Source organism: Otolemur garnettii, unplaced genomic scaffold (genome assembly GCF_000181295.1).
Source record: "Otolemur garnettii isolate 467f Iridium unplaced genomic scaffold, OtoGar3 scaffold00029, whole genome shotgun sequence".
Taxonomy (NCBI): domain Eukaryota; kingdom Metazoa; phylum Chordata; class Mammalia; order Primates; family Galagidae; genus Otolemur; species Otolemur garnettii.
This window is the reverse complement of record NW_003852424.1, coordinates 2,040,535-2,052,733: the sequence shown is the minus strand read 5'-3', so window position 1 is coordinate 2,052,733 and position 12,199 is coordinate 2,040,535. Positions and strand designations below refer to the sequence as shown.

At 43.2% G+C, this 12,199-nt stretch overlaps 1 protein-coding gene across 1 annotated transcript in view; it reads right to left on the bottom strand.

The window, feature by feature from the left end:
* ADAMTS17 (ADAM metallopeptidase with thrombospondin type 1 motif 17) overlaps positions 1-12,199 on the bottom strand; it is a 345,625-nt gene that overhangs the window by 221,823 nt on the left and 111,603 nt on the right. The window contains exon 8 of the mRNA XM_003788635.1: positions 3,907-4,012. Coding sequence (XP_003788683.1) covers positions 3,907-4,012 — 106 coding nt within the window. The remainder of the gene's footprint in view (positions 1-3,906; positions 4,013-12,199) is intronic.

The window sequence follows — 12,199 nt, the reverse complement described above, 5'->3', positions numbered from 1 at the left end:
CTATGAAAACTAGTATGGTGATTCCTCAAAGAACTAAAAGTTGACCTACCATTCATCTAGCAATCCCTCTATTGGGTGTCTACCCAAAGGGAAAGAAGACTTTTCACCAGAAAGATACTGTACTTGTGGGAGCCAAACTAATTAACTCAAGTCACAAGTCAAACTACCTCCTTTTGTTGTTTATTCAGAACAACAGGCCACTGCATACCAAGGACCTTATCGTACCTAGGTGTTACAGCCCACATCCTGACCCCCTCCCCTTTGTCCCACTAGCTCCCTTGTGCACTCAGCCCACATCCTGACCACCTCCCCTTTTTGCACTCGCAACTCTACTCTGCACTTGCCCCACTTGCGACCTTTAACCCTTCCTTCTCATTCACTCACCTGAGACAAAGAAGACTCGTCCCTGAGCCAATCAACCCTGAACATGACCACCCTCTACCTGTCAGTTTAGGACAGACATGGTTTACCTACCAATAAGGGGATGGGGTAGGATGGTCTAATGGGAGGGAAGAGGGAGAGGTATAAAGAGACTTTCTAGATAGTCTGTAAGGGCTGTTCCCGCTTTTTCTTAAAGGGCAGCCCAGGCTCTGAGCTTGAATGAATAAAATTCCTCATGCCTTTGTAGCGATGTTCGGCCTCAGAGTGGTGCTTGAATTGAGCCTAGGGGTTAACATACTCAAATATTCACTGCAGCACAACTGCAAAGATGTTGAATCAACCCAAGTGCCTATCAATTCATGAGTGGATTAACTTAATGTGATGTATGTATGGTACAGAGTACTACTCAGCCATAAAAAGATGAATTAATACTTTTTGCAACAATCTGGATGGAACTGGAGACAATTCTCCTAGGTGAGGTATCTCAAGAATAGAAAAACAAATACCATATGTACTCACTGTTAAATTGGAACTAACTGATGAGCACACATGTGCAAGGAAGAAAGTAAAACCCAGTGGAAATCAACCAGTGGGTGGGCAGAGGAGGGGAGGGTAAGAAACCTACGTAACGGGTACAATGAACACACTCATAGTGGGCATGCATATAGCAGAGACTCAGGCAACAAAAGCAATCCATGTAACCTAAAGCATTTGTACTCCCTTAATATTTTGAAATAAAATAACCAAGTTATGTTTCAACTATTTAAAATAAAATGATGCATACAAAGAGACACTAGAAAAAGAAGAGGGAAGGACAGACGTACAGTAGATGAGCTAATTGCTGAAAATGAGCCTGAAATTTATCTTTGCATTTTCTAACGGCCAAAGCAGAAACAAAATTGTGCCTCTTGCCGGTAATCCTAGCACCCTGGGAGGCTGAAGCAGGTGGATTATCTGAGCTCAGAAGTTTGAGACCAGCCTGAGCAAGAGCAAGACCTCATCTCTACCAAAAATAGAAAAACTAGCCGGGCATTATGGTGGTTGCCTGTAGTCCCAGCTGCTGGCAGGAGGGTTGCTTAAGACCAGGATTTTAAGGTTGCTTTGAGTTATGAGGCCATGGCACAATACCTAGGTTGACGGAGTGAGACTCTAATCTAAAAAAATGTACGCAATTCATTGATAAATGGAATATGCACTCAAACAGAAAGGCAGTCAGATCAAAGGGTAGCTGCCTACAAGGGCACACACCTGTCCTTCAGAGAGATGTTATCACTTCATCAGTATTCAATGGTAAGGGGTTGGCAGATGAGCACTTAGGGACTTTCTTAACATATGCTAAAGAACAAAGAGTTAAACTGCTCCACTCTATTCCAAAATGTGCAAAGGCCTTTCAGGTTGAGTGTCTGTGAAGCAGCTTAGCTTGTGGCTTAGAGTGCAAGCTGATCTTAGCCTTTTCAAGCAGCCCATACAGCCTGGCTCCCTGCTCTGAGCTCAGTGACCAGAGAGTTCTATGTCCAAGAAGAGTGGCTCCATCCTTGTGGAATCTGCTCCCAACACTTGCAAATCATCAGAGACAATAGATTTCCCTGGGAAAACCATAATTACACAACAAAGGGGAGGGCCACATGCCAGCAGGATTATTGGCTTGGATTAACAATAAGGTATTTGTTTTTGCAAATAATTAAGAGTTCAGTAGCAGGCTATAAAGAATCCTCTAAGAAATTCTAAACAGACTGTAGCTACAGGGTATGACTGAATCTAACCATTTATCTTTACAGACCTCGTGCGCTAAGAAGCTAGTGTTTAATCAAGCACAATGCAACAGGTCTTCAGGGGGAAAATGGCCCTCTGTGCTCTTAACATTCCCCAGAGAAAAGACCTCTGCGCAGCTAGTGTGTGTCCACATGTGTGTGCAAATGACACTCCAGCATGTGCAGGCTGCTGGATGCTGCTGTGGGGTACTGCGGCTCATATAACAATAGCTCAAACCATTTTCTTTAGACGATTCAAATGTCCATAACAACCTGTAAGTTGGTAAATAAATATCAGGACAGCTCTGCATTCTTACAACAATTAGGCAGTTGCTTCCCAAGTGCTCGGCTGGGCTGGTTAGGCCCTTGGAAGATGGGAAGACATTTGCCAAATCTGTTTTGATTTATGCTCCCCACACCCCCCACCCTACCCCTACAGTAAATCCTTCTTCAGTATGTTTTTAACAACTCAGAGGCGTTAAGACAAATTTGATTGCACCTAATTTTAAAAACGGTATGGGCAAAGTGCTGTCACCAATATTTCAAAAATAGTGTCAAAATGAAATAACCATGCATTTAGAGACAGTTGCTCATTCGGCTTCACCAGGCCCTGGGTCAATAACACGAGATTTCGTCCTTAATCCCAGGAAATAAACATGACATTATTTCTATTCTCTGTACCCACATCATGATCTCTCATAGGTACACAAAAGCCAAAGACCAAATGCCTCTACAAGAGTGGAAACACATTAAAACAGGACTAGATAAACAAAACAGAACAAAAAATAAAGCAACAAATATGGAAAATACTAAAGGAAAACAACTGATTTTCTATTTCTTCTACATTGCTGTTACTCTCGCAAAAGCTCATGATAACAGTTAAGGCCCAAGGCATCTCACTGTGCAGGACTTGGTCACCAGGAAACCTTTACAATAATTTTTCCCTCAAGAATGAGATTTCCATTTAATTATGTACTATTCAATCCAATATAAATTTTCCCACTGTTATGCATGCTCTGGCCTCACCAATTTAACTTTTTAAAAGTTTTTTAGTAGTTGTATCACAATTTTCCTTCAGAGAAACACACACCTACTCCAGGATAAACCCTCAACCCACAGTTTCAGAGTTAGCTGCCTTCTGCCACCTGCAGGTGATGGTAACCTTGGGCCAAGCACTCAACCCCTCTGACACTCTATTTCCTCATCTGAAATAATAAAAAAAAAAAAATGGAGGTTACCACAGATTCTCCCTGAGACACCTCTGGGCTCTAGGTTCTATGGTTATTTCATATAAAAAGGAGAATTTCCACGTGAAAAAAAGGTGAAGCAGTTATTCATTGTTTAAAACTAAGACACTGAGTTCTACATTCAAAAACTTGGACTTTATTTAGAACCAGCTGAAAGGAAAATAGAAAGTCAATGTAAAAAGATAAGTCCCATTATTGGAAAGATGTACTTAGAGTGAATCAGAGATCATGCTGATCCAGGACAGGAAGTACAACTAAGTAAGACACTTGGAGAAAAACCTCTTCCCTTTACTGTACTGGCTTAAAGAATAGATGTGAACATCAAATTAACATTTCAACTCTCCAAGCCAGTCTGTTAAGTAATTTCACCAGTTCCCTGCAATGCCAGCTTAGTGGCCTGGGTCCTTTATTGTGTTGTCAACAAAGACATAGAACAGCATTGTTTGAGAACTCACAGGATTCAAAAGAAAAATGTGTATTCAGAATGGAATTCAAAGAAGCAGAATGACACAAAGTCTGATACTTACTTGTGGCCCAGCTCATGAGCGATGGTAAAGGCCAAATTGAGACCATTGTCTTCTGCGAGCACACACTTCCTCTTAGCACTGCACACACCTCCTAAGTAAGCAATTCCTGCAGCAGAGACAGAAAACATACTCTTAAGAACGTGGGATGCCCTGACCTCACCAGGCAAGTCCGAGTGCTTAGAGTGATGTACAGTCAAGAAAAGGGCAAACTGGGACAGTGCTGACCACAGGATGGAGCTGGAAGTACAGGGCTCACCCGGATGGGTTTGTGTTTGATGCTTTTGTACTTACCTAATAATAACAGGAACAGCCACAAATGTCTAACAGGCATTTAACATGTGCCAGAGGTATGCTGAATAGTTCACATATATCACACAATCTAATCCTAAATACCCAGGAAAAAGGAAACTGAGGTTCAGAGAAGAAAGGTAACTTTCCCAAGGTCACTTGGATTGGTGCTCAGTGCTGGACTCCTACACCAGACCTATCCAACTTCAGGACCCATGGCTGGGACCAGGTGCGGCAAACCAGGCAAAGTGCCCAGTGCACCAAGTTTAAAGAGGCTCTCTCTCTCAGGAGCCAGCCCTGCCTTGCACATCCCTGAGAGACAGCACTTCCTTACATTTTGCGCATGGCCGTCTTTTGCCTCACCCTCTCAGGGCACGAGCTTGGATCTGTGCTAGAGCTTACAGAGAACAGGTGTGCAGAATATTCATAAAAATATAGGAGTCCTTGAAAGAGAGAACAGGGTTGGGACCAAGAAGGCCAAAGCTAGGAAAATCAGGGCCCTGAGGTCATCGGAGAAGATGAACCAGAGGGCTGCCTGCCTCATTTCCCCACATAGCTGATTGTACCTAAGGACCTCATCTACAGCAGGAAAACCGAACTGGCACACACCACGAGGAACATGGCACAAGGCAATGGTGTGAGCAAAAGCCTATGTAGCAGAGGGCAGGATGCACTGTTGGAGGAGGGATGGGGAGTTATCCAGGGGAGGGAGGCTGGTTTGGCAGAAGGATGTGTGTCAATGACTCAGGATCTCTGGATGATGAACCATCTGAGGAGTGCTGGTCAGTCAGCTGCAACAAAGGTGCAGAGGGAAGCCCTGCTGTCTCTCCACACGGCTCTCCACATCTCTGCTATCCCTGCACACAGAACAGATGTCCCTCACCACCCAGGCCTCTCAGAGTTTTTCTCAATAGCAGCCATTAGGAAACCTGGCATCTGACTCCTCTGAAGGAGGTGCATTGTACAAGTAGATGGGGATGCAGAGTGCCTGGAGGAAAAGGCTCGGTGCTCCCCACACTGTGAGGTCACACGGGGGGTGGATGCCGCAGTGGTTGGCCACAGGGTGCATGGAGGCTAAACCCAGATGGACTCTGCCTACCAGCATTGTGCCCTGGGATGGGCTGAGGCCACCCAAGGAAGGGGCACCTGTCCTCCAACCCAGGCAATGTCCAGCCACCAAACCACTCACTGTCCCAAGGGTTCCCTGCACTAACTTGCATAAGATGTCTCAGAAGGGAAGGAATTGGCAAAGGGTAGGAGACAAGGGAACAGGGGAAACTACATCATTATAAAGGACGCCTCCTTCCTGCTCCCAAAGAGCTAAACCAACACCCTCTCTGCTGACATCAAAATCAAACTGGTGCAGAGCTCAGCTACACACAGGGCACTTCCTCCCTCCTGGTCCTCTCCCAGAGGCATGGAGGAAGCTTGCAGGGCCTCGAACTGCAAAAAGATGCAGCTCTGGGGCTCACGACCCACACACTAGGTCTGGGTACTGCACCACAAGGCTATTTTTATTTGGAAACATGTAAAATGTTCAGTCAATGTTAAAAAGCTTTTTAAAAAAAATTTGGATTTCTCTGATGATTAGGGACAATGAGCATTTTTTCATGCATTTGTTGGCTATTCGCCTGTCATCTTCAGAGAAGGTTCTGCTCAAGTATCTTACAAGATTAGCTCACATCACAAAATCCTGAATCTGCATATGATGGTGTGGAGGTGGAGAGAAAGGCACACTTTTGTAAACTAATACAACCTTTATGGAAAGAAGTATGGTGAATTCTCAAAGAACTAAAAGTTGACCTTCCATTTGATCCCACAATCCCATTATTAGGTATCTTCCAAGAAGAATAAAAATCATTTTATCACAAAGACATCTGCACTAGAATATTAATTACAGCTCAGTTCACAATTGCCAAATTGTGGAAGCAACCCAAGTGTCCATCATCCCATGAATGGATTAATAAACTGTGGTTTATGTATACCATAGAATACCATTCACCCATAGAAAAGACGGGGACCTTACATCTTTTTTGTTCACCTAGATGGAGTTGAAACATATTCTTCTTAGTACAGTATCTCAAGAATAGAAAAACAAGTATATGAATATACTCAATACCAATGTGAAACCAATATATAAACAACTACAAGCCCATACAAAAGAAAAACATAGGTATAGGCTAGCCAGGGACAGGGGAGAGGAGAGGGAGGAGAGTGGAGGAGGGTGATTGGCGGGATCTCACCTAATGTGCACAACAAGGGTGTTCAGCATGCCCTGGGGTGAAGGGCTTAACTACAACTTGAACTTGACCTAAGAATTGAAAGCAATATAACCTAAACATTTTTACCCTCGCAGCAGTCTGAAATTTAAAAAATTTATTTTAAAATAAAAAGAAATGAATCCAATGTTATTTGGCCTCAAGATGCTTGCTTTGCACTCAGATATAATTCAGTAATGCAGACTATTAGAAGGATAATGACAAACCAGAAAGAATGTGATCTGGCTTCTCAGTGCCTTCAAGGTCATCATTCTGGTTTGATTTGAAACTGCTTTGCAGGTTGTTGCTGAAAAGTCCTCCAGTGAGTAGGTGGAATGCAGCCACATACCCCTGACGGCATGCACACCCATCATACATGCATGCATGCGTGCACACGTGCACACTCACACATGCTCAGACACATACCCATTGGGGCCTGCCCAGCCCTGGCCACAGTCTCTCTGGGTCAATGAGTCAATTAGAAACAATCAGCTGTGCATGCCCCAGAGAAGTTGCTTGGTGAAGGGGGAAAGGAGACATAATCGGGCCAGATGTGCTGAGCTTGCGGTCCCAAGTGCGCCAGCCAGCCATGGGCTCTACTGCTGAACCAGCAGACCTTAAATGCTAAATAAACGCTTCCCCTGGCCTTAGCTGCACTGTGCACCCGAGACAGGCAGCCCTGACTTTCCATTCTAATTAGGTAGCTATGCAATGGTAGGGAAACAGCAATGCAAAGGCTTTTCCAATAATTGCATTTTAATTTTTCCAAGGTGCAGGTAATTTTTTTTCTTAAACTAGAAAACAAAGAATCAGTTTATTTACAAGAAATACTCTCTCACAAAGGTGGATTGAGGAGGTCTGATGGTTCTAAAGCTTTTAACAACTGATTCCAATCATGACCAGCCTGCTCATAAAACCAAGCAAGGAAAAACACATAAAAGAAAATAGCTCCTGATAACAGAGCACGAAGAGCTGTGTGAGTTTATGAGGGATGGTGTGGAAATATTTAGAATGCACAAAACTAAGTCTGGAGAAAATCCCAGGTTGTTATTATAAAAGTAAGAGCTGTGGGGGGTGGGTGGGAGAATAAATAGTTATTAAGCAATCTGGCTTTGGCAGAAAACAAAACCCACCACTATTCTATGTTTCTAGAAAGAAACTTCAGTCTAGGGAAGAAGGAGCCCTGGAGACCCAGAGATGCCACTGACACTTCAGGCTACAGATTAGCTCAGCACCAACCTAGAAAAACCCACCAAACCCCCATGTCCGGGCTTGTCAAGAATGAGGAAAAACCAGTTTCTCTATATTGATTTATTTAACAAATGAAGTCTATAGCACAGTTCTGCTAACTTTGGAGCTGACACTGTGGAACCAGCCCTACTCCATACAACTGGAATTCCCTTACACAGAAGTGAGGGTTTCTTAGATCCTAAAGTGACGTTTTCAATGGTTTCAGCCTTCCAGGATTTAAAATTCTCCACAAATCATAGAACTTACTTGAAGATTTTTAAACAAAGAAACCATCAGTTCCACATGTTTGCATAGCTCCTTGGCACAAAAAGGAAGCAGAAAGGCAACTGGCGTGTGCTAGCAGTGCCTCTCCATGGGCACATCTGCTCTGAATGCTCACCCTTCCCTCACCTAGCAGGGATTCCTGGCCTCATTTCACAGATGGAAAACAGAGGCTCAGTAGACAGTTTCAGGGTTAATCAGCACCCAAACTAGGATACAAAAGCAGGGCTCCCTGCTTCCTGTCCCATGTTCTTCCAAGCAAACCCTGGCCTCCCTCACTAAAGCTTCAGTGATCCCAAACAATGAAATATCTGAGGGTTTAGAGGATTTTGATAATCCTAATGTGTTTGAGATGTCCAAAGAATAGTGTGAAGGTTTCATGGGCTTGGGTCCAGATGCTTTTAAGACTAAAGATAAAATGACCCGAGGGAGAGACACAACAATATTAACAGTGGAGAGCCTAAGACATGTTTACGGAATTAGAGATCTTTAAAATTTTTCTCTTTTGGGGAGACTTAAAGCTAATGGAATTAATATGCATGTTGCTATGGAAATTAAAATTATTGATTACATGCAACTTATCTATCTAGAGCAGAGGTGCAGTTTGGGAGGCCAAAAATACAAAAACAAAAACACTCTTTGGACCTTAATGCTGATCGTACAGCCCTTCAGACAGCAGGTAATGCAGGAAATTTATAGCCGACACATATGCGACCACGCACATGTCACATCCTCACCAAGACAGCAGCTCCCTCCACCTGACAACATCCCCAGCACAGATTAGTGAAACAAAAACATTCAAAAACCCTGAAATGCAGAGGGGAGAGATGAAGGCAGGTAGCCACACCTGATTCACCTAGAGAGGAGGCTCGTGTCCACCAGAGATGTATGACCAGCTCAGCATGGACGCTCTCTCATCTCCCTTTTCTTTTTCTTGGCAAGAGCACAATTTTATAGAGGATGTCAGGTAAGGAGGCTTAATTATTTTCAGTTGTGATAGAAAACCACATGGTATTAAGCTTGCAATTCTTAAAGTCAGGGTTGACCACTGATCCTCTCTGGGTTGAAGGAGTAAACGATACACAACTATATAAACTCTGGGTTATCCGGTCAACTGTGTGTAAGCAGTCTGCAGCTGTCGGCCTTGCTACCTGTTAGTCTGACCTCATAGTCTTTGCCTTGGAGAGAGACTGTCAATTTCTTCCATCAAATGCTCGAAGTGCTGACACCGCCATAGTTATCACAGTTATCACGCCGTGCCGCAACCGCCCCAGAGCCAACATGGCAACCACATCGTGGGGGCTGAGTCACATCGACTCCTGAGCAAGACCTTGTGTGCTTGTAAACTTCCTAAGCGGCTGCAGGTGTGATGTGAATGTGTAAACAGCATTTCAGAGCAAATGCCTTAGAGACTAGCAGGTGACAAATGAAGGGTAACTGCGTAGATTTCTTACTATCTGGAGTAGTTAGGTTCTACAAAGTTGCCCCCAACACTGAATTAACGAGTACTAAATAATTGCTCCTGGGAGACACAATGCTAGGTTCCTGTGTGCCTCTGGTCACAACATTTTTGTCAATTAATCTACACATAATTTGGGGTTATGTGTGTTGCTGCTTAAAGGCACCTTATTTAACGTACAGGGTGACCATAAAGTTCACGGGCAATTGAAAGTTGTGTGCAATTTAAAAGTGCACACTAACTTGATGACCACCCTGTACATTGTTGGTTCAATAGCACCTGAACAAAACTCTAAAGCACGTGTTGTCTTTGGAAGACACATCATAGCTGCACTTGGGAATAGTAGACTTTCGCGCTGTGCTTGGGGGTCATTTTAAACAGTGAAATCACCAACAAAAAGCATAAAAATGTGAAAAATGTAGCCCTAAATACACCATGAAAAGGCCACTTGTTTATAGCATGGGAGTTGAAACACGAAAGCAAAAGTGGCCTTGGGCAGCGCCTATGGTTCAAAGGAGTAGGGCGCTGGCCTCATATGCCAGAGGTGGCGGGCTCAAACCCAAAATCCAGCCAAAAACTGTAAAAAAAAAAAAAAAAAAAAGAAAGCAAAAGTGGCCTTGTTCAACCTCAGCTGGGAACATGCCCATCTGGAGACTTAAATTTTTCACCACATTGCACATATCTGCAAATGACTGCCAAAGCACCTCAAGAATTTATTTTGGAATTACAAATATATTTCACCGAGGAGGGAAGTCACAAGTGTAAAGTACAAGCAGACTGTATTTTTAAAAATCATATCCTATTATCAGGCAAAATGAAGTCCTTCTAATCAGCTGCAATAAAGAAATGTAATTTTGGCTCGGCTCCTATAGCTCAACCAGCTAAGGCGCCAGCCACATATACCTAAGGTGGCGGGTTCAAATCCCCAGCCTGGACCCGCCAAACAACAATGATGGCTGCAAAAAAATAGCCGGGCGTTGTGGCGGGCGCCTGTAGTCCCAGCTACTTGGGAGGCTGAGGCAGGAGACTCGCTTGAGCCCAGGAGTTGGAGGTTGCTGTGAGCTGTAATGCCACGGCACTCTACCCAGGGGGACAGCTTGAGGCTCTGTCTCAAAAAAGAAAAAAAAAAGAACACCTGTACCTGATACTTACTAATTGAAAGGAACACTGGGGGCTCTGAGACAAGCAACAACTCACTCAGGATGAAATGAAGTAATAAGGAGACAAAGTTGCAAGACAATAGCTTCCAAGTCTTATTACTGAATGACTTGTATTCCCAACTTTGGACCTTAATACAAATAAGAACAAGCAAAACATTATGGTACTAGCATTAAATGGAAATAGAGATCAACAAAAACAGAATTAAAAGTCTAGAAATAAACCTTCAAACCTTCACATTGTCAATTGATTTTGACAAGGGTGCCAAGTCTCACAATGGGGCAAAAAAGAACCCTTTTAACTAATGGTTCTGGGAGAACTAGCTATTTAGATATGTGCCATATAACATTTTGCACAATGATGGGCTGCATATATGCACTGGTCCCAAAAGATGATAATGACTAAAACATTCCTATTGACTAGTGATGTCACAGTTGCCATAACATCATAGCACAATTACTTTATTTTTCTTTTCTTTAGGGTCACCCAAGTATACAGCGTTTTTAAAGCCTACAGTAGTATACAGTAATGTCCTAGTACTCACCACTCACTGACTCACCCAGAACAACTTACAGTCCACAAGTTCCATTCATGGAAAGTGCCCCACACAGGTGCACCATTTTTTTTTTTTTTTACTCTTTATATATTTTTTTAAATCATTTTTATGTTTAGAATCACAAATTCTTACAATTGTGTTACAAGTGTTTCCCAGTATTCAGTATAGTAATATGTTGTACGGATTTGTAGCTAGCAGTGCTAGGCCATGCCTTACAGTCTAGGTGTGTGGTAGGCTCTGCCCTTTAGGTCTGTGTAAGGGCACTCTATGATGTTTGCACAATGACAAAATTGCCCAATGATGCATTTCTCAGAATGTATGCCTGCCACTAAGTAATGCAATTATTCATGCTAAGAAATGAGGTTCTACCTCTACCTCACACCACATATAAGACTTACATCAAAATGACAAAAATGTTGGAAAAACTATTATAGATATTAGCCTAGGCAAAGAATTCACGAAGAAGACCCAAAAAGCAATTATAGCAACAACACAAATAAATAAATGGGCCCTAGTCAAATTAAAATGCTTCTGCAAAGCCAAGGACACAATCAAAAAAGCAAATAGCCCACGGAATGGAAGAAAATATTAACATGCGATACCTCTGATAAAGAACCGATAACCAGAATCTACAAAGAGCTCAAGAAAATTATCAAGAAACAACCAAACAATTCCATTAAAAAGTGGGCAAAAGACATAAACAGAAACTTTTCACGTGAGGATATACTAATGGGCAACACACTCAAGAAAAAATGCTCAACATCTCTAATCATTAGGGAAATGCAAATTAAAACCACAATGAGATATCACCTAACTGCAATGAGAATGGCTCATATTAAAAAGTCCCAAGAGGGCTCGGCGCCTGTGGCTCAAGTGGCTAAGGCGCCAGCCACATACACCTAAGGTGGGGGGTTCGAATCCCCAGCCCGGGCCCGCCAAAAAACAACGTCGGCTGCAACCAAAAAATGGCCAGGCATTGTGGCGGGCGCCTGTAGTCCCAGCTACTTGGGAGGCTGAGGCAGGAGACTCGCTTGAGCCCAGGAGTTGGAGGTTGCTGTGAGC